At 40.2% G+C, this 18643-nt stretch overlaps 2 protein-coding genes across 2 annotated transcripts; one reads left to right on the top strand and one right to left on the bottom strand.

Moving 5' to 3' along the window:
• Positions 1–330: 330 nt before the first annotated feature.
• LOC106642332 (nose resistant to fluoxetine protein 6-like) lies at positions 331–8369 on the top strand. The gene is made up of 11 exons (XM_014357082.2): positions 331–617; positions 3360–3752; positions 4398–4677; positions 5405–5565; positions 5806–5971; positions 6213–6406; positions 6522–6663; positions 6937–7126; positions 7719–7861; positions 7976–8084; positions 8167–8369. The coding sequence occupies exons 1-11, from the start codon at positions 331–333 to the stop codon at positions 8235–8237; spliced, it is 2136 nt and encodes a 711-aa protein (XP_014212568.2). The 3' UTR covers positions 8238–8369.
• A 226-nt stretch (positions 8370–8595) lies between these two features.
• LOC106642345 (uncharacterized) lies at positions 8596–16991 on the bottom strand. Its single transcript, XM_089598310.1, has 16 exons — positions 15913–16991; positions 14744–15870; positions 14506–14667; positions 13630–13865; positions 13243–13454; positions 13094–13170; positions 12745–12944; positions 12445–12605; positions 12173–12341; positions 11851–12044; positions 11633–11762; positions 11379–11568; positions 11163–11305; positions 10439–11079; positions 9580–10369; positions 8596–9521 (listed from the first exon to the last, which is right to left on the bottom strand). The coding sequence occupies exons 1-16, from the start codon at positions 16413–16415 to the stop codon at positions 9060–9062; spliced, it is 5397 nt and encodes a 1798-aa protein (XP_089454436.1). The 5' UTR covers positions 16416–16991; the 3' UTR covers positions 8596–9059.
• Positions 16992–18643: the final 1652 nt, after the last annotated feature.

Below are 18643 nucleotides of genomic sequence, written 5' to 3'. Positions count from 1 at the left end.
ACCTGAGCTCTTTGACCGCCCAACGTGGCCGCTGACGCGCCAAAAGCGCTCCTTACTTCTCGAACCGATTTTCATTTCCATTCGCGCGCGACTCTTTGCCGAGCTCAGGTGCTGCAGCCGCGGGAAACGATGTGAACGCGCTCTTACAATTTGTTGTCGCTGTTGAGGCATTTTCCTTTTCCACGAGTGATTCGAAAGGTGTTTTCAAGATTTTTATTTTTTCGTGGATACAGAGTCGCGCACCCGGTGATCTTGAGCTTTGAGGGAGGGTAAATAAGTGCCGAGGGAGTGTTTTTTTAAAACCGTGGGAGAAAAAAAAACAAAAGGGATATGAATCTGACATCAGGCCCAGTCGTGTTGCTGCTAAGCGTATTTTTGCTGGTCCGGGGAGATGGCACGGAGATGGCAGGGATCGCCCGGCCGATTTTCGACGAGAATGACTCGACTTTGCCCTTCATCGATCGAGACCTCGATTTTTTGTCGGGATTGATCGGTCGCATCGACGATCCGGTCTGCCGCGAGCAGTGCCGGCTGATCGTCGCTGGCCTGCGCAACTTGACCACGTGGGCTTTCGAGTTTTACGACGCCACGGGCAAGCTTCCCGAAGGCGTGCTCAGGTGAGCGATTTTTTCTCGTGTCTGTATATATTTCGTCTGGAGTGGTGAGATGTTGCACTGTGAATAAATTACTTTTTACGCGCGACTGTTTCCACGGGGGTGTCTTGTATTTTTAGCGAAAAATGCAGTTACGCATAAATCGGCTACTTTTTGGGGTACTAAAATGAAAATTTGGGCTTCAAGTATTTTATCATGATTATTACGCGGTGCATAATTACAATGGATTCACCTCGAGGGATTAACTCAAGTAGTTTACGTTTGATTAAGGATATATTTGGTACATTATTTCGGGGTAACACTCAAACGTGATGCATTTTGAAATATTTCCCAACATTTGAAAATAGTTAAATAATGGATTAGTTGTACGTATAGCCATTAAAAACTTACTTTTTGTGGCACGGTAAATGAATACAAACCTGTGAAAGAGTTACAGATCTCAAAAAATATCATTTTTTGTGTTACGTGCAAATATCACTGCACTACTTTTGTTTTAATAGTATTCCGTGTATAAGTTATCTTACGTGTACAAAAGCGTATTTAGTCGGAGAAATTTAGTTGTCCTTCTAGTAGATTTCAACATACCAATGTCAGCATTGATCGAGACACAATTTATACGTGTCTTAATATCGCACAACCTGATCATCTATACCAATGGAAAGTTACACAATTTATTGTAATGATTGATCAACAACCGATTTTTTTTTTTCAAATAATGCAAAGTACTTAAGTATTAAATTCTTTGAAAGATGAAGGTTTGAATGAGAGTAATAGTAATTAAATATGCATGAATCTAGGGAAAAAAGCTGAATGCACTACAATTTTTAATTTAATATTATTCTCTTGGAATCTTACTCTAACAAATAGGTATGAGCATTTAATTTCTATATTCTTATGTAAGTTTCTTATGTAAGCGTATATAAAATGTTTTTCCATCAAAACGCTCAATTGGTTTACACCGGCAAAAAAGTTTTTTTTTTTTTTCACTGTCATCGCTTCAGTCAGCAACAATCTACATACTTGACGAAGCTACAATTATTACCAGTTTTTTTCAGCGCGAATATCGGAAAATTTCCTAAAGTATATCGATGTCTATGATACAAAAATGCCCAATCATCCAAAGTGCAGTGATGCCTGAAAAAATTTTACATCTTTATCACAAAGTACCCCAAAAAGTAAAAAAAAAAAAAAAAAGGAAAGAAAAAAAACTAGTGGACAGTGGGTGCTTGGGTACCCAAATATGAAGTTATACTTCTGTAAAATTTTATGGCAAACAATATAATTTCGAGTATAAAAATACCTTGTGTGAAACAATATTGTGTACAAAGGTGCTTCAATTATCGTGGGAATGAATATACCTACGTTTATTGGGTATAATTTTAATTAATATTTAATGAGTTATCGATTATAAACAATATATTACGGCACAATACAATAAAAATAATGTATAGGCTGGCCAGTACAAGACTGTGCGCTTTCATCGAATCTTTCAGTGATTTTAGAACAACTTCCTACTGCCTAGGCTGATTACATCTGTAACTTCACGCTTACATCTATCACGTACGATTCCATACTTATTCCTAGTCCATATTTAATATCCAAAATGTAAAAAAAAAACCATCCTGTAGTACAGCTTTTGGCTGTACCATTGTTTGATATATGTTACATTTGAAAAAATTGATATTTAATATGTATAACCTTGTGAAAAAATCACATTAAATGGCATTTATATGATTTGAAGGAATCTCCCAATTTTTTGGGTAGAAAAGATTACTTTAAAATAAACCTATCAAATTTTTAAATAGACCTAAGTACCTATAAGTTGGTTTTGAAACGAATTTAGAAAGAGGGGAGCAAGTGTGCGTAAAAGCACATATGTGAGTACATACACATGAGAAAAACAGTTGCTAGCTTTACTGCTCACGTGCTCACATTAGCGTTCCTATCACTTCTCTGAACTTTTCCCCCACAAACTATGTGAAAAACGTCCTTAAGTCAAAAAATCACTTCAATCACGGATGAAAATTTTTAAAGAATAAAACACAATAACAATTAACTATAGTATTTGTACAATTCAAAAAAAATTTTTTTTTAAGTTTTAAAAAAATATAAAAAACTGTGGAAAACAATTATTTATTTACTGTAACATTAACAATTTAAATATATAGGAATAAATATTTATTAATACATTGGAAAGGTGCTCTGCTGAAGTGTACTAATTTTCAAGTTTCCAAAAAACATTTAAAACAAAATTATTCTGAATTTTATTAATTAAATAAAATAATTTATTTAAAAATTGTTTATTAACATAATTAATAAGTAAATCAAATGAATTAATACACATTAAATAAGAATTTACATAAAAATAAGTTACGAACTGCACCATAAGATGAAGCAATCGAGTTTCATGTATTGGGCTTGTTCGTAGCAGAGTAGGTAAGGGTCTCGACTAGTGTGCAGAATTCTGTCCGGGGTTGAAATCTCTTTAGAAACTGTTTTTTTTTTTTTTTAGAATTAGTTGAAAGAAATAAAATTCATTAAATTTAAAATGTGTGGTGATTTCATGTGGCGTCATGTGGTGTAGAGTACACCGGAAGTACGTCACGGGGGTGGAGGTAAAGGGGGAGAATCAAGCAAAATCCACTTCCGTCACACTTTTTCTTAAGGTCAAAATCTGAAATCGTTGATTTACCCTCGCGCATAACGCGCCTATATAAGTATAACTTCAAAAACATGTATCCGCAGTGGCTCGACGTACCACCTGGGCAACTTTGACGAGTGCCAGGAAATCGGCAAGAACGAAGACGACAAGACGCCGCAATCGATCGGCGGCCAGTACTGCCTCAGCCGAGTGAAAATTGGCGTGCCGGAAGACGGCGCGCTCCACCAGCCGATCTCCCCCGTGTGGCGCAAGTTCACGAAACTCAAGCAGCGCTACGACGACAAGATCGAGGAGCTCCACTGGGGCGTGTGCATGCCCGACTCGTGCACCAGCCGGGACGTCGAGGGGGTCGTCAACGCTCTGGTCACCAACGCCCTGGCGAGGACCAACTTTGACGTCGACGTGAAAATCGAGGAGCGCGCCTGCTACAAGCAAGAGAAGGCGGTCAACTTCACAACCGCGGAAATCGCTTACCTGTGAGTTTTTTTTTTTTTTCTGGTTTATTGCCGACGCTTGGATTTTTTACCCCCTCTTTCGTATAATTGCATCAATCTGTTGTTCGACATAACTCCGCGATGATGATGGATGATAATCGTATATTGTTTGTTCCGACAACGGGCGCTTTTTGTAGAAGTGAATTTTTTTTTGTACCCCGAGATTGTTTGAAATGCCAAGTTTCATATCTTAATAACAGACTTGGGGTAGGAGGTTCGATATTTTACAAAAAAAAAAAATCATCATTGTTGGCTCGCTTCAACGTTGTTTTGGAGACGTCGAAAAATCAATACGATCGTTTCAAAGTTTAACCCAGGAATTTTATTATTGAAAAGTTTTTTGGACAGAAATGCAACAATTTGTTTTCGTTTAATTGGCACCTCGTTGCGTGTATGTAACTTTTTTCGACACACTCAGCGAAAAAAAAAAAAAAAAAATGAAAGTGCCATTTATTTTTCCTCTCTGAGAATAAGACAGTCTTTCAAAAACATTCGTTACTAAATATTATGGTTGCGCAATGATCTCGCGCAAGGTGACACGAATCGGAATGAAATGTGTTAATTTTGTGACGAAACGATTCCCTCTTGTGCCGTTATATAATAATAAATATTTTTATTCTCTTTCAGAGCTGTGATATCCATAGTGATCGCTACTGTTGTCGTCGGCACCATTTACGATGTGTTTTACGTGAAGAGTAACAATTTGCCAGACGGTCTTTTGCCCCAAGTACTCGTGGCTTTCTCCATGACATCGAATTTAAAAAAGCTTTGCAGTCCAGCCCACGAGGATTTGAAATTTGAATGCATTTCGGGGATCAAGTTCTTGTCAATGGTTTTCGTGATAGCCGGCCATACGCTGATTTTCGTTGTCAGTGGACCCGTGCTCAACAAGAAGTTTTGGAATGAGGTAATTACACGGACTTGGTCACCCCCCCCCCCCTATTTTTTGACACTTCAATATTAAGGTAGGCTCCAAATATAGGCACAAAAATTAATTGGGTGTGATCAATCGTTATCTTATCTCATCGCGCTAAACTTGTCAACTGAGTAATCAATGTAAAGTCCAAGGTCAATTAATTTATAACGAATGGCGATCCATTTTTCTTTTTTGTTCTTGGAAAATGTATGCGACACATCTACAAGTAAATTTTAGTGTTTGTTGAGATTTTTTTCTCCCCAACTGTTGAGTTAAATATTGCTGCTCTCTAAATTAAAACCAGTGAAAATGCTCACTATTTTAGTAGTCAACCTTTTTTTAAATTAAAAAAAAAAAAGTGAAAATTTTCACTACTTCTGTAACAAACTCTTTTTTCACTTATATTACGCGAAAAATTTACTCTCCAGGTTGCCAACTTCTAAGAAATAGTCAATTGTTTCATTATACCGCAAAGTAACAAATATACAATCAGTGATGTAATCGTAAAAAAAAGTTCAATTAAAGAAACTTTAGACATGCCTTTTAATCGCAGAAGTAACAGGGAAGAATTCACCAAAAAAAAAAAAAAAAAAAAAATCGAGATCTCCTATTTGATTTTCATTTTCGATTCGATTGCACATTCGTTCCATCCCACGCGAAAGAAAATCCAGAAAATCGCGCCGGAAAACTCGAATAGCTCATGACGTCACGATTCCAGGCGATCGGCAAAGTGGAGTACTCTATATTCCTCAACAACCCCCTCCTCGTGGACACCTTCCTGCTCATGGGAGGCTTCCTCTTCGCGAGGATTCTCCTCCAAGAGCTGGACAAAAGAAAATGGGTCAACTTCATGATCCTGTACGGATATCGCTACTTCAGGTACGTGCAAGCCACTTTTCGACAATCCATCCATCATACTCCGGGCGCATGAAAAATCGACTCGGCGCGCCTAGCTATTTTCCGAAGCAACAATGCGCCAATCGCCAATCAATTGCTCGCCACTACTTTCGAGATAAACGATCCGTTATACTCTTGAGCCCGAAAAAGCCGCGTTCTCGGTATGATTTCGAGGCAAAGATAGACTTTCGCAACGTTGAATTGTCGTCGGTGATTTCGCAGACTGACACCGGCTTACATGGCGATGGTCTTCTTGTACGTGACCTGGCTACCCAAGCTCGACTCCGGGCCGCTCTGGTGGCGCATGAGCCTCGAGCACGAGCGCTGCCTCTCCTCCTGGTGGGCCAACCTGCTCTACGTCAACAACTACGTCAACACCGATCAACTCGTGAGTATAACGACTATACCTCCACACTGTTTACTGTGGACCCTCTCGTGTGCTTCTCCCGTAACTCAATGACATTTAAATTAACCGCTTTTCATTACAACGTGTCGCAATGGTTTCGCGTAAAAAAAAGGTACATGTGATGTAAGCGAGGATAAGTGTATAGGTATAGACACGCTTTCTGTGTAACATAACACGTCGTAGTGGTAACTCGAATGGGTTTGTCTCGGCTTTTGCATTTCAGTGTATGTTCCAATCGTGGTATTTGTCAGTGGACACACAATTATTCATACTCGCGCCGGCAGTCATTTATCCTCTGTGGAGGTGGCGCAAAGTGGGCCACTTCATCCTAGGATTCGTCACGATTTTCGCCACGGTCCTGCCCATCGTCGTTACGTACGTCCAGCGCTTGGATCCCACTCTCTTGATATACACTCCGTGAGTCTTTATTTAAATCCTCCTTTGGAATGTTTTTTTTTTTTTTTCTTTCTATTTTTAAATTAATGTTTATGTTTGTATTTTTTTTTCTTTTTTTTTTTTTTTCACCTTTCAGGGAAGTTAAAGACATCTCGACAAACGAATATTTCAAGCAGAGCTACATCAAGACGCACATGCGAGCCGGTGCCTATTGTTTTGGTTTGCTGTACGGATACATCGTCTACCGCATACAAAATTCAGACGCAAAGATTCCCAAGGTGAGGGCAACATTTACCCGCTAGTGATATCATCCTGCGACCATAAAAACAGAATAAATACGGCAATCAAAGCATGCATATGTACTATGACGTGCGTATGCTACTTGCATGTTTTTCTTTTTTTTTTCTTTTTTTTTTTTTTTTTCTTCTTTTTTTTGTCATCTCGCGATAGTAGTAACACAAACAATCATGCGATGGTACGTACGATGAACTTGACGATAATTTACTTGTTTCGTCCAATGACGTTATTGCTCATGCCCTTTTTGAAAACAGAAAACAGTGCGCCTAGGCTGGATACTGGCCGTGAGCGCGATGGTGCTGTCTATGTGCTCGATCAACGTCTTTTACGGGCCTCGGAAGAATTTCACGACCGTCGAGGCCGCCTTCTACTCGTCGCTCCATCGGGCCATGTGGAACGCTGGCGTTGGCTGGTTCGTGCTCGCCTGCGTTACCGACAACTCAGGTGACACATTTTTCCTTTTTTTTTTTTTCCTCCTCCTTTGCTCTCTCCTAAGCTGTACGTACAGCTGCAAGCGGCTGGATCCGTTTCGCCCGGAGCAAAGTTTATTATACTCGCCGATCGATGGTTGCGCTCATCGGGTTTTATTATGCAATTATCGAGAGCTGCTTCTTTTTTTGTCCTTGGATTCGTATGGGAGCCGTAGTCTTTCGATTTTTCATATTATTATTACAACGCGTCTTTGTACCCGTCAACCACAATTGGGTGGGCTATTTTTTTTCCTTTTTTTTTTTAGTAGGAAGTTTTGTACGTCTAAAAAAGAATCCTTATGTTCTCACTGTTATTTTTCATGGCTCTTATTCATTTATTTTGTACTTGATAATATCGGATTTACAATCGTAGCCGAGTATAATTGTAACAAAGGTCCTGAAAAAAAAAATTAACGGTCATTCCAAAAACTGCCTTTTACGTGGCAAGGGTATCATGGTTGAAACTGAAAAATATGGTAAACGATTCAATTCGATCGACATTATTTCGTAATGATAATTATTCGATAGTTTTTAACATTGATATTAATCCACGAAATGAAACGCAGGATCGCTGAGGAAAGTTCTGAAGTGGAGACCTTTCGTGCCTCTCAGTCGTCTGACGTACTCTGCGTACCTCGTCAACGGCCTCGTCGAACTACACAGCGTCGCAACTGCCCGAGTACCTCAACACCTCGATACGTTCGAGTTGGTTAGTATTTCATACTTTGAAACAAGTGAATTTTCTTCGTTGGGTTAAAAAATCTCTCGACCGTTATTTTATGATTTCCATACATTTACCAGAAATGTTTCGTTTTTCTCGCAGTTCGGCAAAGTATTGTCACATTTAATGATAACCTTCCTCGGCGCAGTGCTGCTCTCGACGACGTTCGAGTCGCCGATTCTCGGGCTCGAGAGGATCCTCCTGCGCCGCGGTAAATTCCCACATCCATTATAATAATTAACGCTCGCACGTAAACTTTGGAGTCGTAAGTAATTTCGATTTTCTGTCGACAGAGAGAAAGTCCTCGTCCACGACGCTCACAAAAAAGACCGACAGCGAGGAGACTACCACCACGGAAGCTTGAGTTTAGTAGATTGTTGTTGCCTGTTAAATTTATTTCGGTGTGATTTCTGTTACGAGAGGAGTATAGTGGAATAGATGATTGGACGTTATTCATCGCCACAGATTGTACAGTTGATGATACCTTTTTTTTTTTTTTTTTCGCTCGCATGATGTACACGCGGATCGTCACGCCATAGAGCAATTATTTATTTTAGATTTGTACTCAACAAGTTCATTCTTCATTATCATTTACGTACCTCTTTTTCACTACCGATGTAAGTTACATTTATACGATACGAAGACTTGGCACTACCATTTCAATCGTAACAAAGTTGTGCGTTTGTTACCCGTCGAATCTCTACAAAATGCGTTGCTTGTTCAAAAGCAATTGATTTTTTTTTTTTTTTTTCATATCAAAATTAATTTTCCTAAGGTCTAGACTTTTTTAACGTTTAACCGTGTACGACGATGTATAATCATAAGTTTTGTTACGTAATGAATACATGTCGTATTTTTTTATGTTGCGAGTATATGCATAATTTTGTAATTACTTTATATATACCAAACGATAAATCTTGTAAATATAATATACGTTATTTAAAAATTAAAAAAAAGAAACGTCTTTTAAAAGTTTTCCGTTATTTTGTATTATTTAGATGATTTCTCACTTGAAAACGCTTTTAATTATAAAACACTCGGAAGACATGTCACTCTTCAACAGTGGTAAAATTCAAAAGCTCATCACACGTACATCAGTGCATTTTACAGTCTCTTACAAACATGTACAAAAAAAAAAAAAACCATTAACAAACTCTCGATCCGAAATTGGTGCTTTTCCACTGGTTCAAGTGTCCTTGTCAGTCCACGACCAGGTCTCCTCATCGGATTTCCTCCTGTACCCCTCGATTTGGTCCTCGTCGTCGTATTCTTCTTCATCAGACTCCAACGACACGGATGATGACCTCGATTCGACAAAATCACCGTTTTTATCCGCGTCGTGACTACGTGCCTGCCACACGAGCGTCACATCGCACGACACGTCGGCTGCCTCGATCCCCTTGGACTGCGCCCCTTCGCGACTAGTCTCACCACCGTCATTCGTTTTGTCATCGGGCTCTTCGTCTTGCTTTTCCAGGGACGTAGACGCGGACCTCACATCTCTAACCACAAACGCTGAGGAGCCCTCTTCTTCGGACCTGGACTTTTGCATCTGCCACGCCTTCTTGAAGGGATGCTCCTGCTCTTGCTCGACCAATTTGGGCCGCTCCGGAATCAAGTATTCCGGATCCTCTTCGCTGGCTTGACTCTGAAATAAAAAGAACATTTCATGCATTCGCGTTGACAACTAACTGGCCGCTCCTTACTTTGATGATGGACTCTCTTTTTATCAGACCCAGCTTGACGTCCAACTGGTTCGGATTACTTCCAACTAATGATTCCTCCTCCGACGACAACCTGCTGAGATCTTGGACCGTCCTGCTGAGATCCTGGACTGTGATTCTCTTGCTGTCGCTTTTCAATGAAAACTCGGACACGTCGTCTTCGTCCTCAAAGGACGTCGGTAGGCTGCCACTGGTGAAGCTCCTCCGCCTCGATTCCGTCGATGACTCCTCCAGATTCTCAAGTTCCTCCCGTAAAGGTGGACCCTGTTCCCGGTACTCCGTTCGCTTGCGATGATACCCTTCCTCGTCGAACTCCTCGTCGTCCGGTTCTTGAGACGAGCCGAGATGGATCTTTGACACGGTCCACAGGGCAATGTTACCCGGTCCGGTGGGCTCCTTCAACAGGGCCATTTTGCCCTCGGCGGAAGACCGGCGTTTCAATGAATCGGCCCACTCGTCATCGGCCTCTTCCTCTTCAATGGGCGGAGGTACGTGGTCGTGCTCCTGAGAGCCTCTAGAGCTCAACCGATCCTGGAAAAATCGACCTCGTTGGACGCGCGAGTCCTCCTCCCATTCGTCCTCGTCAATGACTCTGGGCTCCGCTGAAGAGTGTCGTGTGAAACCACTTCTGCGACTGTTATGGTCAAACTCACTGTCCGATGACATTGACCGCTGCTGCTCGGTGAATCTAGGAACACCGGATCGAGACGAGCGTGACTCTTGGTAGTCGTCATCCTTACTTATGGTTATGACCGGTTTATTGCTGTACTCCCTGTAATTATGAATGAACAATTATAATCAATTTGTCGAACCCTGTACTTGAATGTGTAGAAAGATGTACCTTGATGGAATGTCCGGTTCAGCAGATGCGTGAGACCTACGGACAAGAGTGGACTCTGAATCACGTCCAGGTGACTTGGTGTAGGCACGTGAATATATTCTTTCTCGGGGATACATGTCATAGTCATCGGCTTCCAGCTCGTCCTCCAAGCCGGAACCACTGAATCTGTATCCTCGGCTACTCCTCCTGTAGTCGATTGGTTCTTCGGACCTCGAAGTTCTTCTGCTGTTGTCTCTTGTATCCCACTCGTCGTATCCTGATGAAAATGTATCCGACCTAATGATCGTTTGCCGCCTGACATCCTGCCTCTTTAGCCTCGAGCTGCGGAACGGCGGTTCTTCCCCGGCACTATCCTCGTATTTTCGAGGTTCGGATCTCGCGAGTTTTGTAAAAGTACCGCGATTCCAGTTCCAAACTCCGTGGTATGGCTCATCCTCGTCTTCGAAGCTGCTTTCTCGGGGAATGCCGTTAACGTCCTTATGATTTTCTTCTGCGTCGTCTTCGGGTTTATCGGTTTCAGTCGTTGTTACACTGTCACTGCTCTCCATGATTATGTTTTTCACTTCTTGCATAGGAATGTCAAACAGCAGCGTCAGTATGACTGAAACGAAAACCACGCAAGCTGCTTCCAACGGGTTCAGCTGAAAAAAAAAAAAATTCACGTATTATTTGTACCAATAGTTGCATCGCGTAAGACGTTTAAGGTAGCTTTTTGGGATCCTACAGCTCTAAAAGGATGGAATTCCGAGGCGTATCGTGTGGTCCCAACGTTGTAGAAAAATACAGCAAACTGCGATAGGTAGATTGTGTAAGACAATTTACTGAAAACTACCATCCAGTAACTAGAAAGTATCCTGTTAACGATTCCTGAAATATTGGGCATCAATGTATAACTCAACGAGCAAAATGTGACATTTTGTTTTCGTATTTCAAATCATACCTGTATTATCTGTGAAACAAGCAAAAATCATCCAGCTTAAGGCAAGTGCCGTCAAAATTGGACTGACAACTGCATAATGCGTTGCCTCATCCACGTTGTAAACATAATCTCTTTTCGCAAGATGCCAAGGAGAAAATATTGACCATGATCCAAGAGCCAGTGCTATCGACCAACCAATAAATGCCACAATCTATAAAATAATTGAAAATTAAAAAAAAATATTTTGTTAAGAATTTCGAGAGTGATATTAGTACCTTATTCAATCGCAAGCTTTTCCCCAAATATTGTAAAAGTACACCAAGACTGACCCCAAAGACATACGGTGTTGCACGATGCAAAGGTAATGTGTAGGTCAAATTGGCTGTTTTATATAGATGTTGTATTCTACGATTAAAAAATATAGAAATATCATCACTTGGATTAAAATTGATTTTTTGAATGTTAAAAGTAACAATCACGTTCAAATACATACGTCATCCCGTGAAAAATAACAAGAGACAAGTTGTTATTGTAGGTCGCAAAGTATCTTAAAGTTGCAGATACTTGAAGTAAAAAGAAAACAATTATAATGCCAATAATAGGCTTTATCTGTAAAAAAAATACCAGTGCTGGTGCCAGCAATGACAGTTGCATGTCCAAAGCCAACTGATGCGTATGTGTTGCACACTAAAAAGTCAATATATTCTTTAATTCGGAAAAATATCGTACAAACTTTGTGACAATTCATTTCGATTTTATTATTTGAAGGAAACAACGATCCGCAATACATTATAAACAACTCCAAGAAGACTTACCATATCTTCGAAGGGAAAGAAATTTTGTACGTAGAGGAAATTGATCCAAGAATTCCGCTTGCAAATATCGGCGTTCGCCTTAACGGCTGCGTTCCATTGTGGCCCAGAGCCCGTGTGCTCCATAACGAAAGCATACCAGAATACAACAGCCAAAAGCGAAGGAGTCAGTCTGACGAAAAAAAAAAAAAAAAAAAAAAAAAAGAAGTACCCAAGAAAAAATCCCGTTTCAATTGATATACTTTTTTTCCGTAAAAGCACGCAATGTCGTATACCTCATGTATCTAGCGAGGAGTCGGCAAAACCAGCGTATCTCACCGCGATCCTGCAGCTCTTTGGCCATATTGTAAGCTGTGAGCACGCCGCTCAGCAGTAAGAAGGAATCGGTGTAAAACAGCGATGCTCGGAGTATGAGGCTCAGCGGGTGACTTGCAACCTGTCGAGATTTCAATAAAATAATATATTGGCCAACGTAGGGTCGTATGGATTTAAAAATGCCGCTGGAAGGAATTTTCGTTGAAAAACGAAGTAAGATTTCCTTGTAAATTTTACGAGAAGTAATATTAATCTTTTACCTCGGTGAGCAGTACCCGATTGGCGTACGGGATCCTCGAGGTCGGAATCAGCTTGTGCGCCACGTACAAGGCGGCAGTCGATAAGGCTCTTACGCCGTGGATGCATCCGATATCGGAGGAGCTTGTTTCTTTATTTCCGAACAATGCTTTGAGGGTTCTCTTCAGGGAGAAAGCCATTATTATCCTTTCGGAATAATTTCCTGCCGGCAGAACAAATTGCTCGTGAGCAAATTGGCTACTTATCGTTTGACATGCCCAAGCTCGAGGGCTTTGTTGTTTATCGATCGATCGAATGGTACTCCCCGCCGCGTTGGTTGATAAACCATTTTTTCATAGATATGTTAATTACCTTTTTCCTTTGCACTGCCAATGTAGTCTCGCAAGGTCGCTATGATTGCGAGGCAAACGAACATCGCGTAAAAGTAACTGAAAAGAACATTTTTACGTTTATTTTTGAATGACAAACAACTCGTTTAGCCAATCATGTCTAATTCTTACAGAACTCCGATGGTTTCTTTCGAGTAACTCGATGGTTTTTGTTTCACGTAACAGTTGTCGGAATCCACATCCACTACGAATGTTATGCCAATTGTTGTATTGTAACTGTTGAGCGCTCTTTCGATGGATTTTTGAGCGTTTTTGGATGAACACGCGGCAGGGAGGCAAATCGCCCAATTTACTGTTGTGAATCTCGGTATGAAATGTCCTGGCTACAAAGTTTCACGCGATTTAATCAATAGAAAAAAAAAAAAAAAAAAAAAAAACCTATTCTAGTTCCTTAATTTTCAATTGTAACTTTTAAATGGCAAGAATTAATTTTTGAAACATTATTGATAAAGTTCGAATGACGTTGTGTCTCGAGTCAATAATATACCACGTACTTACGTCACGTATGTTTCCCCTGATGAGCGCACGACTCTGTATGAGATTGACAGCAGCACTGGTCGACGGATGCGAGGCATAAAGATCGATATTAGCCAAGCAATATTTTCCTTGGATCTTAACCACGTTATCTTCTAGCTTGATGCGCCCTAGGGCGTTAAGGCACTGGTCGAAGTCACCGAGTTGATTGACGTTGCCCCGTAATAAACCAGCGGGGATCTTTGCGCTCGAGTCCAGCACTATACCGTTGGAAGAAAATGAAAATTTCAAAGATCATATTACTTAAATTTCAATGGTCTATTTTGAGTTAGGAATAATGAACGTCACTGCCCATCACGTATATACTTCCATTGTTGGGCGAGTTAATAATGAATTGATGCAATATAAGAATAAATTATACTTGTTTCTGTCGAAAGTTGTCTTTTTACTTTTATAAAAATTTCATGGGTAAATGTATTTAATTGTAAATGAATAATTTCAAGCTTTTACTTTATCTTGAAGTATAAAAAAAAGCTAAATCAAACGTAACAGCATTTGAAGAACTTAGTCTGGCTTATTAAGAAACATAATAATTTGAAAAAGTTCCGTTATTGTTATCATTATTATTATTATTATTGTTATTATTGTAATAAAGACGTATTTTTCATGAAAATCTGGTTAATAAAATCGACTTTTATAAAAAATTGAGCATAAATGTAACACTAAGGGATCCATGCATCCGTGAAAGAAGCACAGTATATATCATATATCTCTCACGTTTATGAAAAGCCGTTAAAAAATACTTGCAAAGTTTTTAGTACATCTGTGGCGTTAACATACTTTTAAACTTTTTTAAAGAAAACAGCCATTTTACAAAGCAAAAAAAAATTCATAATTTACTTTGTAAAGCCCATAATTTGTAGGCACGTAGTTGTCGCAAAAAAATTTTCCCATGACCCCGGCAGTGTGGATCTTCGATAGCAGTGAAATTTGGCACGAAGGTTGGCATGCTAAGAAGCACGTTGTTCAGCTCAACTAAGTTGAGTGGTGCTTCCGAGTCCCCTCGCTTTGGTGTTGCTATTGAAAGTTAAATGTTGCAATCGTTATAGCTACCACACGAATAATTAATTACAAATACTTTTACACTTACCCTCGGTGGTTGTTGATTTTTTTGCTAATGGTTGTTTCAAAGATTTTTCGTTTATCTCGTCGCTGGTTTTGGATTTTGGTGTTGGTTTAATGGTTACGGGAGTCTTTCGGTCTATAACGGAGGACAGCTTGATTCGAGGCGCTTCCGTGGTTTTGAGTGTGTCTGTGTCAACAAATCTTAAATTTTCTACGGTTTTCTTCACATCAAGTGAGTCGTCTTCTTCATCTTCGCTATCTTCGTCTTCATCGTCTTCACTCTCATTTCCGAAATCGCCAGTATTTTTCTTCGGATTAATTGGTATCTTCCTTTCCTTTCCTTCTCGAATCTTTTTTTCTTCGGCCTCCTTTTTCAATCTTTGAACCCTTTTTTTATCTTCCAGGGCATCCCTCTTTTTTTCAATCTCCTCATCTTCTTCGTCATTTTTGAGCTTTTCAGCCTCCTCTATTGCTTTTCTCTCTTTTTCCGACTCTAACTCTTTCATCTTCCGTTCTTCTTCTTCCTCGCGCTCCTTCCGCTCCTGCTCCTCTCTCAAAACACGTTCCTCTATGGCTTTCAACCGTTCCTCCTCTTCGGCCAAACGACATTCCTCCTCTTCCCGTAACCGTCGTTCCTCGTCTTCCTTTATTCGACGCTCTTCGTCCAATCGCTTTTCTTCCTCCTCTTTTCGTCGCCTTTCTTCTAATTCTTTCAGCTCTTTTTCCTTCCTTTTTTGTTCCTCCATCTCTTTCAACTTTCGTTCTTCTTCCTCACGTTTTCTTTGCTCTTCTTCCTTCCTGCGTTCTTGCTCTAACGCTTCTTTACGTACCCGTTCTTCTTCTTTCCGTCGACGTTCCTCTTCTTTGCGTTTACGTTCTTCTTCATCTTTACGTTTTCGCTCCGCTTCTCTCAATCTTTGCTCAGCTTCCTCTTTTAATCTCCTTTCAGTTGTCTCTTTTCTCTTTCTTTCGGCTTCTTCTTGCTTCCGTTTCTCTTCCAACTCTTTCTCTTTTTTCCTTTTTTCTTCGTCCAGTTTCATTTGCTTCTCCAATTCCTCTTTCCTCCTCAACTTTTCTTCTTCTTTTCTGCGTTTTTCTTCTTCTCCTTTCACTTTATTCGCTTTTTCTTCGTTCAAACGTCTTCCTGATTTTTTTTCAGATTCGTTTGTTTCTTCTTCCAACGACGCTTTTTCTTGGGACTCATCACTTTCTTCTTCATCCTCAATCACCACCTCCTCTTCATCATCGGCATCGTCTTCTATCTCAACTTGTATCGATTCATCGTCACTATCCACCTTGTCCTCAACATTGTACTCGTTTAACTCGTCACTTTCACTTTTCGTCAACTTAGACCAAGTCCTAGTTTTCTTTTCTTTCCATTTTGAAATCGTGCGTTTTTCTACAACGCTATTCTCCTCGTCTTGGGCTTCATCGGCTTCCTTATTTGGAAGCTTAGCAAAACTGCCTCGCGTACTGACAGTCCCGAAACCGCGTTTAGGTCTCACACCGGACGATGCCCAAGGAGTTGACGATGAAGCCGACGCCGAGCATTTTTCATTGGTGCAAATATCCGAATTTTCACGAACGCGAAAGCCACTGCTACCCGTGTACAGACTGGCTGCCAGCAGCAATAATAGCACCGACAGCGATGCAGTGGATTTTCGTAAGCTGCCAGGGCCTGTCATTTTTTATTGGATTCACATTTGTACTGCCAGGGGAAGCTTGCGCAACGCTAGATTTTAATTATCCACTAAAACAACTGTCGGTAAATTTACAAAGTCCTTACTTTGGCACTGATCTTTCAATCATTACATTACACTCGTCTCTATTTACATTCAAATTAATCCATCATATTTACAAACACGATTTATTTCTCAATTGCTTAGCATATGAATTAAAATATTCGTTAAAGATTTTGCGTAATGTACTCATTTAAATAATTGGTACTTTTTCATAAACGACCACGTATTAATGTGCCACTGCCACGGAAAACATAAATTTACACAACGTTTAGACTTTGACGTACACTTTTCACACGGAAGTCTCACTCTTTTATCAATGATTCACTGCTCGTCCGTACGATTTTCGGCACTACGGCGCACTACACTGATTTCCTACTCAATACCAGTTTCCTTCACTCACCGAAAAAATGGCTCGCTATCCGAAAACCCTCACTATCACCATTTTTGAAATAAAAACACGCGCAGCTTTCTACCGCTTTTTCCTCGGCTTCGAATGTACTTCATTCAAGAAAAAGAGAGAGAGAGCACGAAAATACAGTGAGCCGTAGAGTGCAAAAACCCACAAAAGGAACGACAGAAAAAAAAACAAAGCAGGTGAAAAATTTTGCCGGAAAGGAAAAAAAAAAAAAAAAGAAAAAAGGAACGCTTCGTTCGACGGCTCTCTCTCCCTCCCGGTCGAGCTTAACAGACGGAAAAATGTCGGTCGGCGAAAAGCGAAAGCTCAAGCGGCAGAGGAGAGCTCTCTCTTCCCCAATACTTTGGCGGTGCGTATATGAACGCGTGTGCGTGAACGGGCGCTAAATTGGAGCACATGGCATACGGCCAAACGGTCCGAGCTCCGTTCGGCGGGTTTTATTTAGCCTCGCCCCGGCGTGGACTCTCATTCTTTCTTCGACGTCGAGGGAGCGCGAAAGCCCGATCCCGCAAGAGCCACGTGTCTTACATAACTCAACTGTTGCTCGAGCTTACCCTCCCCCCCGTTTCTCCTTTTCTCGGACCTTCACATCTGCGTTTGGCTGCTCCCACGCACGTCGCTCCGGCTGAAACTGCGCTGATAATAATAAACGCGAAAGAAAGATTGAGGTCTCTCCGCACAGCTCTGCTATTGTTGCAACCTGCTGACATTGCATTCCGTTTTGGAGTGAAATTTAAACGAGGGCTTCGAGGGGTGAGATAACGGTGTTTTCATTACACCCGGATCGGCCGGTCCCCTGAATGTCACAAAGGGTTCATGGATAGATAGGAACGAGACATTAGCGCGCTTCTTGAGTTTCTACGATTTTTGGCGAAAACTTGGTTTTACTCCTCATATACAATTTGTATGGTTAATTATTTTTCTTTTTACATTGATATGGTCTTTAATTGCAATTGCAATAGATTTTATAAATATTCAGTTGTTGGGGCCAATTTATCCATCTACGACGTTAAATATAATGACAAAAATAACTTATAACTTTAATGGAGAGAATGGTAAAAAAATATATGACAAGTTTTTTGAAATGTTTCGTGAGTACATTTATTGAATAACGTATTTCAAAATATCGGTGCAATAAGATAACTTAGATGTTTGTAACGGTGTCAGTTTTACGATGAAAATGGGCGACCATTAATCTGATTTTAAAAATTTATTAACAACCCTGAAACGGTGTAACTTGTATAAAATTACCGAAAAGTAGAACAAAAGTTACGATCGTGATACATTCATCAGCCAAGATAAATTTAGAAAAATGAATCAACGCATAATTTGTTATTTAGCTTCGTTTTTCAAATATTCTTACGACTTGCAGTACGATGTATTTTTTGCGAAGTAATATCAAAAATTTATCTAAAAATAAAATTAAATCAATCCACGGAAGGTAAAAATTTTTGTCGTTTATTTTCAACGCTCATCTCATTATTCTCTCTGATATGGCTGAATTTGCGTAAAATTGGTTGGCTAATGGACATTAATGCAGATTTTTTAAATGTTTCTATTACTTGTACATGCATATCTGTGGCTTCTCAAACAAACCGATTAACTCCGTTTTTGTGATTTTGGAGAAAAACGGCTTTAAAGATTGAAAAGCTATTTGTTGACAGCGCAGAAACTTAGCGTTTCTTGCTGAGTCTAATGTTAGGTACTAAAACAAGACTTTAAAATTTTACGAGGGTGATAAAAAAGTGCAATGGAC

Source organism: Copidosoma floridanum, unplaced genomic scaffold (genome assembly GCF_036245765.1).
Source record: "Copidosoma floridanum isolate Cflo_tuat_1 unplaced genomic scaffold, Cflo_Japanese_pri ptg000006l, whole genome shotgun sequence".
Taxonomy (NCBI): Eukaryota; Metazoa; Arthropoda; class Insecta; order Hymenoptera; family Encyrtidae; genus Copidosoma; species Copidosoma floridanum.
Note: the sequence above shows the minus strand (reverse complement) of the source record. Positions and strands in the feature narration are given on the sequence as shown.

Coding starts and splice junctions, on each gene's coding strand:
- LOC106642332 (XM_014357082.2), top strand. CDS start 331: ATGAATCTGACATCAGGCCCAGTCGTGTTGCTGCTAAGCGTATTTTTG. Junction 5,566..5,805: donor TACGGATATCGCTACTTCAG/GTACGTGCAAGC, acceptor GTGATTTCGCAG/ACTGACACCGGCTTACATGG. Junction 6,407..6,521: donor ACTCTCTTGATATACACTCC/GTGAGTCTTTAT, acceptor TTCACCTTTCAG/GGAAGTTAAAGACATCTCGA.
- LOC106642345 (XM_089598310.1), bottom strand. CDS start 16,415: ATGACAGGCCCTGGCAGCTTACGAAAATCCACTGCATCGCTGTCGGTG. Junction 12,342..12,444: donor CTCCTCGCTAGATACATGAG/GTATACGACATT, acceptor TTTTTTCGTCAG/ACTGACTCCTTCGCTTTTGG. Junction 9,522..9,579: donor AAAGAGAGTCCATCATCAAA/GTAAGGAGCGGC, acceptor TTTTTATTTCAG/AGTCAAGCCAGCGAAGAGGA.